General features: G+C 42.7%; 1 protein-coding gene across 1 annotated transcript in view; it reads left to right on the top strand.

Moving 5' to 3' along the window:
- The first annotated feature begins 1,728 nt into the window (after window positions 1-1,728).
- Window positions 1,729-18,823, top strand: part of LOC109937820 (NACHT, LRR and PYD domains-containing protein 3-like) — a 22,660-nt gene continuing 5,565 nt past the window's right edge. The window contains 6 exon segments of the mRNA XM_048613358.1: window positions 1,729-1,808; window positions 2,401-2,669; window positions 4,553-6,245; window positions 11,177-11,263; window positions 14,598-14,681; window positions 14,932-15,015. Coding sequence (XP_048469315.1) covers window positions 1,729-1,808; window positions 2,401-2,669; window positions 4,553-6,245; window positions 11,177-11,263; window positions 14,598-14,681; window positions 14,932-15,015 — 2,297 coding nt within the window.

Raw genomic sequence — 18,823 nt, forward strand, 5'->3', positions numbered from 1 at the left:
GGATAAAGCAGCCATTACCCTACAGGATGCACCATCATCTCCTGAATATCCACATCCACAAGCATAGTTAAAGCTACCGGGACCACAGCAGAGTCACTGAGCACAATCTGGTGGGCACCCCACAGACCTGTCCCCGTAGCTGAAGGAAAACATAGCAGCCAGGTCCACACATGATTGGAAGATTGCCAGGGACCACGTCCTTGCTGACACCCACGCTGATGATGGGACAGTGGTCACAGCCACAGCTGGAAATGTAGCAGAGACTGGGAGCGATATGGTGGAGATGTCAGGGGTGATATGCAGTTTTGTGTGGGGTGTGGAGGAGTCCACACACACCGTTAGTTCTGCATGTCTCAGACATTTGAGCATGTGGCTACTCCATGGAGATGACTGAAACTTTTAGGGTGGACCAGGTTGAGCATCTGATCCATATGCACCAGACCCTCAGTTACCCTCACCCACTGGACTGCAGTTGTTCAAGAAGGCAGCTCATCACCTTCTCAAGGACAATTAGGGATGAACAATAAATGCTGCCCATCTAGTGAAGCCCAAATCTCCTGAATAAATAATTTTTAAATAGCTAGGTGAAAGGGGGAAGCAGCACCCTGACCTCCCTCCAGGTGCCCCTACTCCCTCAGAAGGACAGGAAGTGAGTCCAAATACCTACCTGGAGGAGGAGTGCATACCAACTACCATCAGCTTGCAACATCAGAATTGCACCTAGACATGGTTTTGAGAAAGAAATTGAAGAACGTATAAACAAGGTGACATGAGTGATTTTCCACTTCTGTCTCATTTGTAAAAAGAATCGCAATTAATTTTCAAAACTTTTTGTGGTCTGACCCGTGTTTCTCACAATGTGATGGTTGCTAGGGACCGCTAGGGACACAGACACTATGAGTGAAAGAGATGTGTCGTATTTTTGTGGGTTCTTTATTGCATGTTCATGTGAACTGTAATTTGATGATCATTCTGTGGGACATGGCCACAGCTGCTCCCCAACTTTTCATTGTAGAGGAGATTAGCCCTATTTACTTTCAGTGGGTATGTATGAGGTGAACATGGTGCTCTATCAGAATAATTGGGCAAGTCATGCTCTTATATGGACATCCACAGGCCACTAAGATGTCCTTAGTCCCAGCACTCAGTGGCAAGTGTATGTGACAAAGCTCTGCTCCCCATTCTATTCGAGGTTGTAGGAGATGCAGGTCAATGATTAACTCAGCGAGGGAGGATGGCAGTGCTGGGTTGACATCCCTGGAAGGTGATAGAGTAAAGGTCATGCAGAAGCCTCATTGTCATGTGAAAGTTACGTTGATCACACAGTTTGTGGCATCCCTTCCTTCTCTTTTCATGGCCCTGGTGTCCATAAAAGCCTCATTTGGATAGGCCTTCCTCAAGCTCCAACAAGTCCTTGTCATTTAAGGAGATTTGATCTTCCTTGCATTCTTTTCCTTACAAAAATGTGGCATGTTGCAGCATCAAGTTTACTGCAGACCAGAACACCACATTCTATAACACTATCTGGGGTGTATATTGCAGATACCCTCTAGACTGACACAGGAATCTGCCAGATCTGTAGCCACACGAAATCCTGTGGAAGGATTCCCACGTTATAGTGACGGCCAGATAGCTGTGGGTATTCTTAATTTTTCAGTTGTCAGGCAGCTTTAGAAAACATCTGCATTTTGAGGCATTTCCTCCTGAGGTGGCCTCACTTTCTCCTACATGCTCCATCAGTTCCATCTCTCCCAGTGGAACCTAGAGCCACTTATTGCTTCAAGCCCTCTTATTGGACCTTCCACCTCGTAAGTTTCCTGTCCTTACTTGATGGATGGCATACAGAGAGATCACTTCTTAATTGGCCACCTCCAGGAAGATTGCGCAGGTTGGCAGTACTCTGATATAATCAGCGCTGGGCCCCAGAGATTGTTCTTGTATCCTAAGAGCAGAAGATTGTCTCTAAGATTTTGATACCATGGCTCATGCTTGGATAAACTATAATGGTTTCACTTTTAACAGATTAAATCCAGCATGATCTTATTGAACAGGCTTGATATCCATTATGTTATATGCCAGTGAGCATTATTGTGACCTGAATAATCCTGAATTATTGCACTTCATTTTTCTTCATCAATCCTCAAACTGACTGTACAAGACCTCCATCACATTCTTTCCTTTGTCATTAATTTGTTTCTAACATGGTTGCTGCGAGTTATGTTGTTTAGAATTTTGGGATGTGATGAGGTGTAAGTGAATACAAATCCTTTCTTTAAAACACTAACTTGCAAATGATATTGGTGTTGAATAATGTTTTACACTCAGTTCACAATCTGGAGATTTGGGAATAAAGTTCCTTGCTGTTCAGTGGCTGAGAGAAATTGTCTTCTATGTTTGCAGAATCTCCTATCTTCAGCTGCTCCAGAGGAACCGAGTGAAGCTCATCGATGAACTTGGAGACAAAATCGACTCGATTCTGGATCATGCCTTGCAAATTCAATTAATTTCAAAGGATGCTTATGAAGATGTGAAGTATATCCCAGGACCCAGGAAGAAAGTTAGAACTTTGCTGGATATTGTTGACTGTCTTGGGGAAATGGTGGCCGAACAATTCAGTTTACTCATTAACAAAAGCAAAGATATGTCTGATAAAGAACCTGGGTCCAGGGGTAAGCAGCTGTCCATTGATTAACATAATGACCTTTCATAAGTAAAGTTGATGCAAATGTTTTGTTAATTATTTCTTCATAAGATATAGGCATTGCTGGCTAAGCTATCATTTGTTGACTGTCCTTAACTGCCCTTGAGAAGGTGATAAGGTGCCTTTCTGAACCGCTGCATTCCTTGGGATGTAGGGATTCCTACAATACTGTTAGAGAGTGAGTTACAGGATTTTGAACCAGCAACACTGAAGGAACAATGATATATTTCCAAGTCAGGGTGGTGAGTGGCTTGGAGGGGAACTTACAGGGGGTGGTGTTCCCATGTATTTGGTGCCCTTGTCCTTATAGATGGTAGAAATCATGGGTTTGGAAAGTACAAGGAGGTTGATGTTAGCTCAATTTGGAACATTTTGCTCCAGTTTTGGCTGCCTTCATGGTCCAGTTTGGTGTGATTGTGAAGCAGTTTTACCCATACTGAGATACTAAACCTGTGTAAATTGGTGTCACTTCATGGTGGAGGAAAATATTATCATGCTGGCCCTTGACTGATCAGTTGTACTTACTGTGTAACTACAGCTTTATGCATCTGTGTTTGTCAAAACTCCTTGATAATAATGTGAGAGTCATAGTTTTGAACACAACTTAAATACAGAGATTTTCTTTACATTTATTGTGAATAGTACTGTCAAAAGAGTAAGGAATGATTTATTGAAGATAGCACTCTCAGAATGAATGTGGATCACAGAACTGGACATGAAAAAGGTTGAACCAACATTGGTAGAGTCAACAGTTTTGTTGGATAGTCTGTGCAATAGATCATCAGAATAGACATCACTACAATATTACAATATCACTACTTACTGTAAGAAAAAGTGAGCGACTTGGATTTTGTTGGCATCTTTCATGGCTTCAGGACATCCCCAAATGCTTTAAAGCTAATTAAGTATTTTTTTGAGCAGCCACTGTTGTAACAAAGGGAGCCTGACAATCAATTTGCTACTTGTGAGAGCTTTATTTGCACATCAGATTATCACTTCGAGTGACTGGTTGAGGAGTAAATATCGGCCACAGGCAAATGATCGAGAATGATTATTAAGTTGTAGTTTGTGCAAATTTGTAGAGGTTTAATCAGCTATTTAGATTGTGGGTCAGTCTCAACTCAGTACCTGGGATATTAATGCTGCTCTGTAATGGACTGATTTGAAGATGAAAACTGGAGAGGGAAAAGTATGCAACTGATTACAAAACTGTTTAAATAAAGAAATACTGGGCACCAGACTACAGAGAAAGTGATGAGTATATGAGTTAGTTATGCTAATTGGCTAAACTCATCACTGTAACTTGATTCAATTTGATTATTACAGTAAATCTCCGGTACAGAAACAGGCGATTCAGCCAAAGAGTCCATGGTAATATTTACTCTCACTTCTCTTTTTTTAATCCATTTTTGGGATGTAGGCATCTCTGGCTAGGGCCAATGTTTATTGTCCATCCCTAATTGTCTAGTTAAGAGGGCATTTAGGAGTCAACCCACATTGCTGTGGGCCTGGAGTCACCCATAAGCCGGACCAGGTGAGGATGACAGATTTCCTTCCCTGAAGAACACTAGTGAAGCAGACAGGTTTTTCCCCTGACAATCGGCAATGGTTTCATGGTCATTAAAAGATCCTTAATTCCAGATTCTTTTATTGAATTCAAATTCCATCATCTGCCATGGTGGGATTTGAGCCCAGGTTCCTAGAACATTAGCTGAGCTTCAGGATTAATGGTCTAGGAATAATACCACTCAGCCATTTCAACCCCATTAACAGATCCTTCAATTCTCTTCGAGGTTGCTCTTAAACATTTTATACCTGTAATATTTGAAATGTAGTTTTATGTCTCTGCAGAACACTTGTCTGTGATAAAGAAACATAAACAAGTTCTTAGCCGGAGGAATGAGGTGATGATGTATTATAACACAAGACCTGGAGAAAAAATTCACCTTTCAGAACAGTTCACCAACTTGCTGCTTGTAAAAGGGCATCACAACCTTGAATTTAAAAGGCATGAGTTACTGTCCTTTGGGCAGCATCGAATTCATTTACAGGAGAGGAGCAGCCAGCAAATGGAGATCAAACCAGGCCAGTTATTTATGCAAATCAATGATAAACGAGCTCCCAAGAGAACACTAGTCTCTGGTGTAGCGGGAATAGGGAAAACTGTCCTTTTGCAGAAGATTGTTTTTGACTGGGCGAATAATCAGTGTTTTGATAACTTCGAGTTTCTCCTACAATTCACGTTTAGGGATCTTAATTTGATTAATAAACCAATGAGTCTCAGGAATCTGGTTTTGAAGAAGAATGGTCATTTGTGGAAAGTGCTCGATTCTGTTTTTGAGGTTCCAGAGAAGCTGCTGATAATTCTGGATGGATTTGATGAATTTAAGTTTTGTGGTTGTTTAGATGGGGATTGCTACATCACTGACCCTGATGAGGAAGGGAATTTGGTGGATGTCATCTACAGCCTCCTGCGAGGGGAGCTTCTCACTGGGGCCTCGGTCCTACTGACCAGCCGACCCACAGCCATTAGCCACATCCCAGTGGAAACCATTGACCGCTTTGTAATCATCACTGGGTTTTCTGAAAAGGAAATCAGATACTACTTCCTGAAATATTACCAAGATGAAGAAGTTGGTGGTCGAATGTTTCAGCTTGTGAAAGAAAATGAATTCCTCTTTACACTGTGTTTTATACCTGCCTTTTGTTATATAGTTTGCAGTGTTTTGAAAGAGAAAGAAAGGGAGAATCATAAACAGCCAAAAACAATGACAGACATTTATAGCCGCTACCTCAGTGCGCTGCTACAGCACCACTCCCGAGTTCAGCCCTCTGGAGGAGTAGACCTCACACAAACTCTCCGAAATCTGGGCAGATTGGCATATGCCAAACTGCTGCAGCACGACACCCTGTTCTACCAACATGATTTGGAGGCTCATCATGTTGAATTAAATACCTTTGTAGATAGTTTTCTGGATAAGACCTCTGTCCAGGAACCGGACTGTGTAGAGAATGTCTTTTCCTTCACACACTTCACCATCCAGGAGTTTTTTGCAGCCTTGCATTACATACTGGAACCCGAGCCTTTCCCAGACTTGATGAACATGGACACGATGAACAAATACAAGATGGCTACAGGCTTCTTGGATATATTCCAACGATTCTTATCTGGTCTGTTATCTGAGAGGAACCAGGCCTTACTCTCCAAGCACATGAAATTGGATAAAGTCACAAAATCTGAGTCCTACTGTTACTGGCTGATAGAAGAGATCACAGAGCATTGTGAAAATGGATCAAGCATTCTGAACCTTCTGCACTGTCTGTTCGAACAGCAAAATGATTCATTAGCGGAGAGAATAAAACCTAAAAATTTCCGCATCCACATTGGGGACAATGCACTTTGTCCAGTTGATGTCACTGTGCTAAAATACTTTCTAAACATGAGGATTGGAGATCTAGAAGAATTAGATATCACAGCAACCAGTATAAACACTGCAGCACTGAAGAGTCTACAACCATTTTTACACCATTGTGAGAGATTATGGTAAGGACTTTCTAATATCTTTGCTAGGTGACCTGGACAAGGCTATGTTTATTTCTCCTCACTAGTTACCTTGTGGGCAGTTAAATTCAATTATGTAGCTGGTTCGAGGACATTAGAACCACTGGGGTTTCCAGAAAAGACCAGCAGGTTTCAGGATCTATTTTCTCGTGCAAATTATCCTGCATCAAAGATAACAACTTCCCATGGCGGAATTTAAATCCACTCAGTGGAAACTTGCTTTGGATGGTGCCATGAAAGGGACAGTATTGCCTTTTTAATACAAACTGCTCTATATGGACTTATCCCATCAGCATTCAAAGTTTCCAGTCTCTTTCTTATTGTGGCTCTGTTATTGCTAGACCTAACAAATACCTTTCACCCATTTCCCTTGGTTTTATATTTCACTTCCCTGCTTTCTTTCCCTCATTCCTCTATGTTTTTTTTCCTATAATTCCCCATGGCATTTTACCTCTCTAATCCAACAGTGTGGCGCTCCCTTAGTACTGACCCGCTGATGTTGCAGCACTCCCTCAGCACTGACACCTTGTAGTGACACCTAAATCCCATGAAAGAATAAAGAAAAAATAAATTATAGAGCCCGGTGATTGAAGGTATTTTTACACAGCTGAGAAGTTATGACCTGGAATGCACTGCCTGTAATGGAAATGGAAACAAATTCTATAGTAATTTTCTGAAGGGAATAGCATAAATAGTTGAAAAGGAAAACAATTGTAGGGTTTTAGGGAAAGAATAGTTAATTTGGGTTGCATGATCTCCTTCAGTGCTGTACGATTGTAAGAGTTAATTTAGTTGTTAGTTCCTCCATGTTACTAGTAATGCTACCTATCAGTTTTAGCTCAGTTGACTTAATGGTGAGAGTGTTTTGCAGAATAAATTTAACAATGTGGGTTCAGTGCCTGTACCAGCTGTATGAAGAAAGAGTTGTCTAAAGTGGGGGCAAAAAATAGACAAGGGGAAAGTCAGTGGATGAGTAATGGCAGATGTTTCATTACACTCAACAAAAAATTCTTCTGAAAAGAATGAGATGGATGAACGACCTGTATTTAACAAAGGTTGTCAAGGAGAGTACTTAATCAAAAACTAAAGCATACGAAATGGCAAAAACTAATGGTAGGCCAGAGGATTGGGAATCTTTTAGGAACTAGCACCAGGTGACTGAAAAGCTAGCAAAGAGGGGGAAACTTGATTAGGAAAGCTAATGGGCAGAAAATATAAAAACAAACAGCAAGAGCTTCTACATGTATATAAAAAGACAGTAGCTAAAGTAAGCCTTGGAGGATGCAAGTGGGGTATTGATAACCAAGGATAGGGAAATGGCAGATAATCTAAACTAATATTTTGCATCAGTTTTCACAGTGGAGGACATCATAAACATCCCAACGGCAACCAAGAGATAAGTAAAGTGCTAACGAGAGAAGAGATCTTGGAACATTTTCCACTAGCAGGGCCAAAGTATTTGACAGACTAACGACAGACAAGTTGTCAGTACCAGATGGGCTGCATCTAGGTTTTAAAGGAAGTAGCTGCAGAGATAGGAGGCATTGGACAGATCTCACTGGATTCTGGAACAGTTTCAGCAGATTGGAAAACTGCTAACGTGACATCCATGTTCAAGATTGGAGAGAGACAGAAAGTAGGAAGCTGAAGGCCAGTTAGTCAAATATTTGTTTATTTTTAAGGAGGATATTTAGAAAAACTTAATGCAATCAAACAGAGTCAACCTAGTTGAAAGAGAAATCATGTTTGACAAATTTGCTAGAGTTCTTTGTGGATATAACAAGTAGATTTGATCAAGGGAAACCATAAAATGAAGCTATTTGAATTTTCAAAAGGCATTTGATAAGGTGCCACATAAAAGGCTATTGCACAATGAAGGAGCATACGGTGTTGGTGGTAATGTATTAGCATGGGTTGAGGATGGTTTAACATACAAGACAGAGAATCTGGATTAATAGGTCTTTGATATAACTTGTGAAGTGTCACAAAAATCAGGCCTAGGGTTGCAATTATTTGCTATCTATATCAATTACTTGGAGGAAGGGGTAGAGTGTAAAGTATCCAGATTTGCTGACAATACAAAATTACATGAGAGGTCATGTTGTATAAGCAAGGGGATATAGATCAGTTGAATGAATGGGAAAAAAAATACTTGGCAGATGGAGCTTAATGTAGGGAAATGTATGGTCATGCATTTTGGTAGGAAGATTCAAAAGGAAGACCAATACTTAAGTGGAGAAAGACTCCAAAAATGTGTAGTACAGAGGGAACTGGGTGTCCCTGTGCATGGATCACAAACATTAGCATGCAGGTGAAGCAAGTAATTAAGAAAGCAACTAGCATTTTGACCTAGGACCAAAAACAAAGTTGCTGGAAAAGTTCAGCAGGTCTGGCAGCATCTGTGGAGGAGAAAGCAGAGTTAACGTTTCAGGTCCGGTGACCCTTCCTCAGAACTGATGTTCTGTTCTTCAGTTCTGAGGAAGGGTCACCAGACCCAAAATGTTAACTCTGTTTACTCCTCCACAGAAGCTGCCAGACCTGCTGAGCTTTTCCAGCAACTTTGTTTTTGTTCCTGGTTTACAGCATCCGCGGTTCTTTTGGTTGTTATTTAGCATTTTGACCTTTTATTACGAGGGAGTTAGAGTTTAAAACAGGGAAGTCCTGTTAGAATTGTACATGGTGTTAATGAGGCTGCATCTGGAGTATTGTGTACAGTGTTTGTCCCCATATTTAAAAAAGGGTACATTGGCATTAGAGGCTCTTTAGAAGAGATTCACAAGACTCATTTCTGGGATAAAGGTGTTGACTTATCAAGAATAGCTAAACAAGGAAGGCCTTTATTAATTCAGAGTTGAGGTGAATGAGAGTGATCTCACTGAAACAAAAAAAGATTCTGAGAAACAATACAGCGTGGAGCTGGAGGAACACAGCAGGCCAGGCAGTATCAGAGGAGCAAGAAAGTTGATGTTTCGGGTTGGGACCCTTCTTCAGAAATGGGGAGAGGGAAGGGAGCTGGGAAATAAATAGAGAGAGGAGGGGTGGGGCTGGGGAAGGGGTGGTGATAGGTGAGTGCAGGTAGGTAGTGGTGGGGATTGGTCAGTGGGATGGGTGGGACGAGCAGTTAGGTGGGAGAGAAGATGGACAGATTGTGTCATGCCAAGGAGGCTGGGATGACAGAGAGAGTTGGACATGGAATGAGGACAGGGGTGGGGAGATTTTAAAACTGGTGAATTCCATGTTTAGGCCATTGGGCTGTAGGCGGAATATGAGGTGTTACTCTTCCAGTTTGCGGGTGGTGTCATTGTGACACTGGAGGAGGCCCAGGATGGACATGTCACCCAGGGACTGGGAGGGGGTGTTGAAATGGTTCGTGACTGGAAGGTGTTGTTGATTATAGCGTACAGAGTGCACATACTCTACAAAGTGGTCTCTGAGTCTCCACTTGGTCTCACCAATGTAGAGGAGGCCACTTCGGGAGCAGCAGATGCAATAGACCAAGTTGGTGAATGTACAGGTGAACCCCTGTGTAATCCGGAAGGTTTGTTTTGTGCCTTGAATGGAGGTGAGGGGGTGAGGTGTAGGGCCAGGTGTAGCACTTCCTGTGGTTGTAGGGAAAGGTGCAGGGGATGGTGGGGATGTCCATCCTGGGCCTCCTCCAGTGTCATAATGATGCCTCGTGAAAACTGTAGGAGCAACACCTCATACTCCACCTCAGGAGCCTACAGCCCAATGGCCTTAACATAGAATTCACGAGCTTTAAAATCTCTCCATCCCTGACCTCATCCCATGTCCAACCCTCCCTCTTGACTCCTTGACCTGACCTGTCCATCTTCTCTCCCATCTATCTGCCCCTCCCACCTCACCGACCAATCCCCACCACTCCCTACCTGCACTCACCTATCACGATCCCACCCACCTTCCCCAGCCCAACCACCCCCCTCTCTATTTATTTCTGAGCTCCCTTCCCCCTCCCCCATTTCTGAAGAAGGATCCTGATCTGAAACGTCAGCTTTCCTGCTCCTCTGATGCTGCTTGGCCTGCTGTGTTCATCCAGCTCCACACTGTGTTGTGTCTGACTCCAGCATCAGTTCTTGCTATCTCCAAGATTCTGAGAGGCTTGACAAGGTAGATGTTGAGAAGATGTTTCCACTAGTAAGGAAATCTTGAACAATAGTAAGGGCGTGGAATGCCCTGCCTGCAAAAGTAGTAGACTCGCCAACTTTAAGGGCATTTAAATGGTCATTGGATAAACATATGGATGATAATGGAATAGTTTAGGTTAGATGTGCTTCAGATTGGTTTCACAGGTCAGCGCAACATCGAGGGCCGAAGGGCCTGTACTGCGCTGTAATGTTCTATGTTCTATGTTCTAAGAGGACATAGGTACAGAATAAGGAGACATTTACTCAAAACTGAGATGCGGAGGAATTTCTTCCCCCAGAAATTAGTGAATGTCTGAAGTTCTCTACCACAGAGAGTTGTGGAGGCTAAATCACTGAAGGTGTCTGCAGAGGAGGTAGGTAGATTTATGAAATATCAAGAAGTTGACAGCTATGCTGAGCTGACATGATAAAGGAGTTGAGGCCTGGGGCAGATCAACCATAAAGTTGAATGGCAGGGCAGGGTTGGGCTGAATGGCCTACTACTGTTCCTGTTTCATATGTTGTTACTGTACCTTGTACTGTGGTTACTCTCAGCTTCACATAAACAATTTCCAGTCCTTTGTGGATCACGGCTCCTTGCATGCACACTGATTGGTGTAGGAAATTTCATCAAGACTAAAAGGTGATAGAAATGATATTCATGGATGCATGGCTTTCACTAAAGTGGATAGAGTGAGGGTTTTAAAATGTAAAACCAAACTGAGACAGTTATACTTCAAAAAACTCTCATGTTTATTTTAAACATTGTAGGTGTGGAGAAAATAAATTGGATTTTGAAGCGATTAAATTTCTGTGTGAGCTGCTAAAGTCTCCAGACTACAAACTGAAGCTGCTGGGGTAATGCAACTAAATTCTTTACTGAACACACCAGAAATTGTTTCTGATATGTTTATATTTAGAGGTCTTGTGGTGTAGTGGGTAATGTCATGGCCTCTGAGCTAGAAACTTCAATTTTGAGTCCCACCCACAATTTGATAACCAAGGTAGGTGAGTTTATAATTCAGCGAAACAAGCTGATTATGAACTTGCAAATCCTTCTAACACATTCCAATGGTAGGTGGTAAGAGTGAGTCTTGGTCAGCCATTCAATGCAAAAAAAAGTTTGGAGCCTCTACCATCACAACTGATAGCTCCAGCTATGACACGGTCTTGGCTGCGGATGGTAGGATTCCATGAGGTTCTTTTCCTTAAAGTCAGGCTCTGCCCGACTCCCAGATCTGTCACTGTAAGCCATGTCAAAATATAAGCCAAAGCCCAGTTTCTGTCCAGGCACCACTGATTCACTTGTGCTTCAGTCACCTATCCATTGGCCATCATGGGATCTTCATTCTGATCTAAGAATCAGCAAAAATTGACTTTGACTTCATCAACACTGCTGACTGAAATGATCAGGTGAAGATAAGTCCCCAGTTTTGCTGTGTCCCAACTCTGGGACATATTCCCCAATTTAGGAACACAGGAACAGGTGTAGGCCATTCTGCCTCTTGAGCCTGTTCACCATTCAATGAGATCATGGCTGAACTGCGGCCTAACTCCATATACCTGCCTTTGGCCCATATCCATTAATACCTTAATCTCTCTCAGATTTAAAGTTAACAACTGATCTAGCATCCACTGCTGTTTGTGGAAGAGAGTTCCAAACCCCTCCCACCCTTTGTGTGTAGAAGTGCTTCCTAACATCTCTCCTGAACGGTCTGGCCCTCATTCTCAGACTATGCCCCTAGTTGTAGAATCCCCAACCAGTGAAAATAGTTCATCTTTATCTACCCTGTCTTTCCAGTTAATATCTTGAAGACTTTGATCAGATCTCCCTTTAACCTTCTAAATTCTAGTGAAACAGGCCTAATTTGTATAATCTCTCCTCACAACATAACCCCTGAAGTCTATCTATCATTCTTGTAAACCTACGTTGTACTCCATCCAAGACCAATATATGTACTGCCCAGATTCCAAATGGGGTAGGCCAAATCATTAAGTTTCTGGATCAGAGGGTTGAACTGGTTCTGTGTTTAATCACCTGCCCCCTCAGTTGTCACAGCTGTTTCTCCCAGACTCAAAAGAACTTGTGTTTTAAAGGGCTCAATTTAACCAGGCTCTCTTGAGTTAACAAAGGGGTGAGTTTATTAATCACTGAATGTGAAAAGAATTAGTAACATAACACATACAAGTTAGAAACAAGAGGTGAGTCTGAAAATATGAAAGTGAAAAAAAAGCAGAAATACAGGATAATCTTTGAATTGTTTGCAAAGAACGATAGGTCAAACATTGTGATTGTTACAGTAGAGGAGCATTGACACTGGTAGTTGAACAGCCAGCTTCATGATCTTGAGTTTTGCAGACAGATTGAAAATCTGTAGTTCCGATTTTACTGGAGTGTGACTGCCATTCCAGCATTTGGGGTGAGAAAGATTCCTTCTGTCCTGTTTCCATTTGTTGGGTTTACAGCACTTGGAATGAGAGAGATTCTTCTGTCTACTTGCAACATGGGGATGACTAGGGATTAGTTCTTTGACTGTTAGCTTCACAGCATGCTAATCATAGAATCCCTACAGTGGAAATAGGCCCTTCAGCCTAACAAGTCCACACCGAACCTTGGAGCATCCCACCCACACCCATTCCCCTATAACCCACCTAATCTACAGACCCCTGAACACTACGGGCAATTTAGCATGGCCAATCCACCTAACCTGCACATCTTTGGACTGTGGGAGGAAATTGGTGCACTCGGAGGAAACCCACGCAGACACAGGGAGAATGTGCAAACTCCACACAGACAGTCGCCAGAGGGTGGAATTGAACCCGGGTCCCTGGTCTCTGAGGCAGCAGTGCTAACCACTGAGCCACCATGCTTGAACCCAGGCTGGTACGTACGAGAACATCAATCTCACTAGCACAGTCCAGTAGAATTGAAATTGGCTTTTTTTTAAATCCAGTACACAAAAATATGCTGACAGTTTAGGACATAATCCGCAGGGATGGTTGAGCAGGGAATTGTCAGCCCCTCGATATCTTTGTAGTCACGAGCAATCACAATCTTCTGTATTTTGAGATGCCACTTCACATCTTTGAAAGGATGTTGTTTGAACTGCTCTTCATGTCTGAAAGTGTGACATTCCTTCTTGGTCTCTCTGCACACAGCTACTTAATATATATCTGCAGCCATTTTTTGTCTGTATTAGCCCTCTTTGAATAAATTTTTGGAATTACAAGTTAAAAAGTTTCCATTGTACTTTTGAGTTTTCATCCATAGTCAAGATAGTACTAGATTGGCTGCAAAACTAAAATCATCAAACTAAACAGAATTTCACTGTTTGCTTAATGATATAAATCATTTTATGATACTTCTATCTTTTTCTGCAATTAGAAACAGGGAGAGGCCATTCAGCCCCTCAAGCCTATTCTGCAATTGAGTGAGATGACAGCAAAGCTGTGACTTCACTCTCTATACCTGACTTGGCTCTGAAAGCCTTTTATCCCTTTGACCAGCAACAATCACTCAGTCTCAGATATAAAATTATTAATTGTGTTCATATGAAATAGAGCTGACTTTTAACATTTTGGAAACCTTATTTGGAATTGAAATATTCAATTGATTATTGCAGCGGTCCAATCAGAATCATCCAGGGCTATTTCTGATATTCAGTTCCTCTCCATTCTCAGAATGAATTGTGATTTTAAAAATAATTCCTACATAATTGCTCATGTAAATCTTTAATTATTTGTCCAATATTACTTCTGCTTTTAAAAAAAACTTAATTTATCTATATGGATTTGTACCATTGCCTAATAATCGTCTCTCCATCAAAGCAAAGCATTCCTATCAATTCCCCAATCCGTAATTCACCTTTTCTCTTAGAGATCATCATATTCATTCACTGGCTTTACATGTGAATTGTTTGGGGTCTGAATGGAAAAAGAGTAAACTGGGAATTGATTTGAATTGAGGGAATATTGAACAAAATGCAATTGAGCTTCAAAGCCATTTCTATTGGTGTACAGTTAACCTTCTAAAAAGTGAATGACCTCATAGATAGCAGCACATTTATTGTCTGAATGAGTTGTCAATACAGAATTTGCACATTGCTCAAGGCTTTAATATGAATGCCATTTTGGTTAGGTGTATGCTGCAATCTGCTAAGTGTTTAATTTTAATATTATTTGTCTCAAACAGTCTGGGCTGGACAGACATTGGGAATAATGAGTTGAGAGAACTTTGTGATGCACTAAAGGACAACAGAACACTACAGGAACTGTGGTACCTTGATGGCATTGGGCATTTCAGTCTGTTTCACTGTCTGCCTGTCTGTCTTGTTGTCTGGCAGTTTGGTTTTCTATTTGTCTGTCTGGTTGCTTGCCTGCTTGTTGGTTTTACTGTTGTTTGGTCTGGTTGTCTGTCTGTCTTTTGTGTTACTTGTGTGTCAGGTTGCCTGTCTATTGGCTTGTCTGTTTGCTTGTCTGGTTTGGTATATCCAGATTTTGAAGAGAAACCCATTGTTCTTTTTCAGGATTGAAGGCTGCAATGCTGATTATCATGGAATATCTGGATTTATTGCAATCTCTTCCACTAATACTACATTAAAGAAAGTGGTGTAAGTAGCGTGAATATAACCATGTTAATACACAATATCACTGCAATTACCCTTGTGAATACTAGTAAATGTTTCAGGCTTAAGTATTCTTTGTATTTGTATACAATGTAAACAACTACTAGGAAAGATTGAACAGACTGGGACCATTCTGGAAATTAGAAGGCTGAGGGGTCTTTAAAATTGTGAAAGGCCTTGAAGATATTTTAAACTTGTGAAGGAGACCAGAACCAGGTGCCCTATATCTAGGAGATATCTAATAAATCCAACAGGTAATTCCAGAAAAAAACATCTTTACTCAGTGAGGATAAATGGTCTCATTCTGCACTGGACTAATTCTACGGTTCTGCGATGAGAATATGGAACTCGCTACCACAGAAAGTGATCAAGGTGAATATGCCTATTGATTAGATGCTCAAAGCTTAAGGACAGTTTAGAAAGTTGGACAGAGGGTATGAGATTACTTGGGGAACATTCTGTAGAGCAATATTTGATTGCCCTGAATAGGTCAAAAAAATCTCCTCCCTCAGTACTGGATATTTAATATAGACACCAGAGGAAATGATTTCTGGTGAAACATTAAATCAGTTTAAAAGCATGGGTTGAACATTTTATTCTAGATAGCAGCAGCAGAAAGCATTCCAACCAGTAGCCCTTTGCCAGAACCTGAAACTTCAATAGGGAACAGATATACAGTGCCTGGAGCCCCCTGTGTGGATTCCTCCGACACCGACCCTACTTGGGCTAAAAGCCCTGACATCTGTAAGAAGTGAACAAGTTGTTGGGGACTTTGTTTACAGAATCTCTCTGACTATTGTCTGTTCAAATCCAACTTGGGATTTGGCATCAGATTTAAAGGAGGATGAAGAACTTCAGTGAGAGACCTGAGTTTAGTGACTCGTGCATTAGATTCTGTAATCAGTTCTTGGATTATCGCCTGCGGGTGATAAGGTTGATTTTGTTGGTAAGGTTCACAATGGCAGGAGAGTGCGGCTCTGTGGAATGCTCCCCGTGCTATATGTGGGAATTTAGGGACAATTCCTAATGGTGACCACATAAGCAGGAAGTGCATTCAGCTGCAGCTGCAGATTTGCCAATGGGAGCACCTAGAGCAGCACATCCATGAGGCTGAGAATGTCATGGAAAAGTATGTTTAGCGAGCTGATCACACCATCAGTAAAGGCTACACAGACAGAGGTGGGTTCGGTATCACCAGGAAGATAGGTACGTATGTGCAGGCATTGCAGGAGTCCCCTGTGGCCATTCCCCTCTCAAACACATACACCATTTTGGAGTGAGTGAGTGAGACTGTGAGTGAGTGAGAGTGTGAGAGTGAGAGTGAGAGTGTGAGTGAGTGAGAGTGTGAGTGAGAGTGACTGTGAGTGAGAGAGTGTGTGAGTAAGAGAGTGTGAGTGAGAGTGTGAGTGAGTGAGAGAGAAAGTGAGAGTGACAGTGTGAGTGAGAGAGTGTGAGTGAGTGTGAGTGAGAGAGAGAGTGAGTGAGAGTGAGAGCATGAGTGAGTGAGTATGAGTGAGAGTGAGAGCATGAGTGAGTGAGAGAGTGTGAGTGAGTGAGAGTGAAAGTGAGAGTGAGAGTGTGAGTGAGTGAGAGAGTGTGAGTGAGTGAGAGAGAAAGTGAGAGTGACAGTGTGTGAGTGAGAGAGTGTGAGTGAGAGAATGAGTGAGTGTGAGAGAGAGTAAAAGTGTGTGAGTGAGTGAGAGTGTGAGTGAGAGAGTGAGTGTGTGAGTGTGAGTGAGAGAGTGTGAGTGAGAGTGAGTGAGAGTGAGAGTGTGAGTGAGTGACAGTGTGTGTGAGTGTGAGTGAGAGTGTGTGTGAGTGAGAGTGTGTGTGAGTGAGAGTGAGCGTGTGAGTGAGAGCGAGAGCGTGAGTGTGAGTGAGAGCGTGAGTGTGAGTGAGAGCGTGAGTGTGAGAGAGTGTGAGTGAGAGTGTGTGAGTGTGAGAGAGAGTGAAAGTGTGTGAGTGAGAGCGTGAGTGAGAGAGAGTGTGAGTGAGAGTGTGTGAGTGTGAGAGAGAGTAAAAGTGTGTGAGTGAGAGTGAGTGAGTGTGAGGGAGTGTGAGTGAGAGAGATTGTGAGTGAGAGAGATTGTGAGAGTGTGTGTGAGTGTGAGTGAGTGTGAGTGTGAGTGTGAGAGAGTGTGAGTGTGAGTGTGAGGGAGTGTGAGTGTGAGGGAGTGTGAGTGTGAGAGAGTGTGAGTGTGAGAGAGTGAGAGAGAGAGTAAAAGTGTGTGAGTGAGAGTGAAAGTGTGAGTGAGAGTGTGAGTGAGTGAGAGTGTGAGTGTGTGTGAGTGTGAGTGAGAGAGATTGTGAGTGAGAGTGAGAGAGATTGTAGTGAGAGTGAGAGTGAGTGAGAGTGAGTGTGAGTGTGAGGGAGTGTGAGTGTGAGAGAGTGTGAGTGTGAGAGAGTGAGAGAGAGAGTAAAAGTGTGTGAGTGAGAGTGAAAGTGTGAGTGAGAGTGTGTGAGTGAGAGTGTGAGTGTGTGTGAGTGTGAGTGAGAGAGATTGTGAGTGAGAGTGAGAGAGATTGTAGTGAGTGAGAGTGTGAGTGAGAGTGAGAGTGTGAGTGAGAGTGAGAGTGTGTGTGAGTGAGAGTGTGTGTGAGTGAGTGAGTGTGAATGAGTGAGTGTGTGTGAGTGTGAGTGAGAGTGTGAGTGAGAGTGAGTGAGAGTGTGAGTGTGTGAGTGAGAGTGAGTGAGAGTGTGTGTGTGAGTGAGAGTGAGAGTCTGAGTGAGTGAGAGAGTGAGAGTGTGTGTGTGAGTGAGAGTGTGTGTGTGTGAGTGAGAGTGTGTGTGAGTCTGAGTGTGTGAGTGAGAGTGTGTGTGTGAGTGAGAGTGTGTGTGAGTGAGAGTGTGTGTGTGAGTGAGAGTGTGAGTGAGTGAGAGTGTGTGTGAGTGAGTGAGAGTGTGAGAGTCAGAGCGTGTGAGTGAGAGTGTTTGTGAGTGAGTAGGTGACAGTGTGAAAGTGTGAGTGTGAGTGAGTGAGTGTGAGTGAGTGAGTGTGAGTGAGCGAGAGTGAGTGAGAGCGAGAGTGAGTGAGAGCGAGAGTGAGTGAGTGAGAGTGTGAGTGAGTGAGAGTGTGTGAGTGTGAGTGAGAGTGTGAGTGAGTGAGAGTGTGAGTGAGTGAGAGTGTGAGAGTCAGTGTGAGTGAGAGTGAGAGTGTTTGTGAGTGAGTAGGTGAGAGTGTGAAAGTGAGATTGTGTGTGAGTGAGTGGGAGTGGGAGTGAGTGAGAGTGGGAGTGTGAGAGTGAGAGTGTGAGTGAGTGAGAATGTGTGAGAGTGTGACAGTGAGCGAGTGAGAGTGTGAGTGAGTGAGAGTGTGTGAGTGTGAGTGAGAGTGTGAGGGAGTGAGAGTGTGAGGGAGTGAGAGTGAGTGTGAATGAGAGTGAGTGAGAGTGTGACTGAGTGAGAGTGTGTGAGTGTGAGTGAGAGTGTGAGTGAGTGAGAGTGTGAGTGACTGAGAGTGTGAGAGTCAGTGAGAGTGAGAGTGTTTGTGAGTGAGTAGGTGAGAGTGTGAAAGTGAGATTGTGTGTGAGTGAGTGGGAGTGGGAGTGAGTGAGAGTGGGAGTGTGTGATTGAGAGTGTGTGATTGAGAGTGTGCGATTGAGAGTGTGCGATTGAGAGTGTGCGATTGAGAGTGAGTGAGAGAGAGTGTAAGTGAGTGAGAGAGAGTGTAAGTGAGTGAGAGTGAGTGTGTGAGTGAGAGTGTGAGTGAGTGTGAGAGAGAGTAAAAGTGTGTGAGTGAGAGTGAAAGTGAGAGTGTGAGTGAGTGAGTGACAGTGCGTGAGTGAGTGAGAG

Source organism: Rhincodon typus, chromosome 1 (genome assembly GCF_021869965.1).
Source record: "Rhincodon typus isolate 14 chromosome 1, sRhiTyp1.1, whole genome shotgun sequence".
Taxonomy (NCBI): Eukaryota; Metazoa; Chordata; class Chondrichthyes; order Orectolobiformes; family Rhincodontidae; genus Rhincodon; species Rhincodon typus.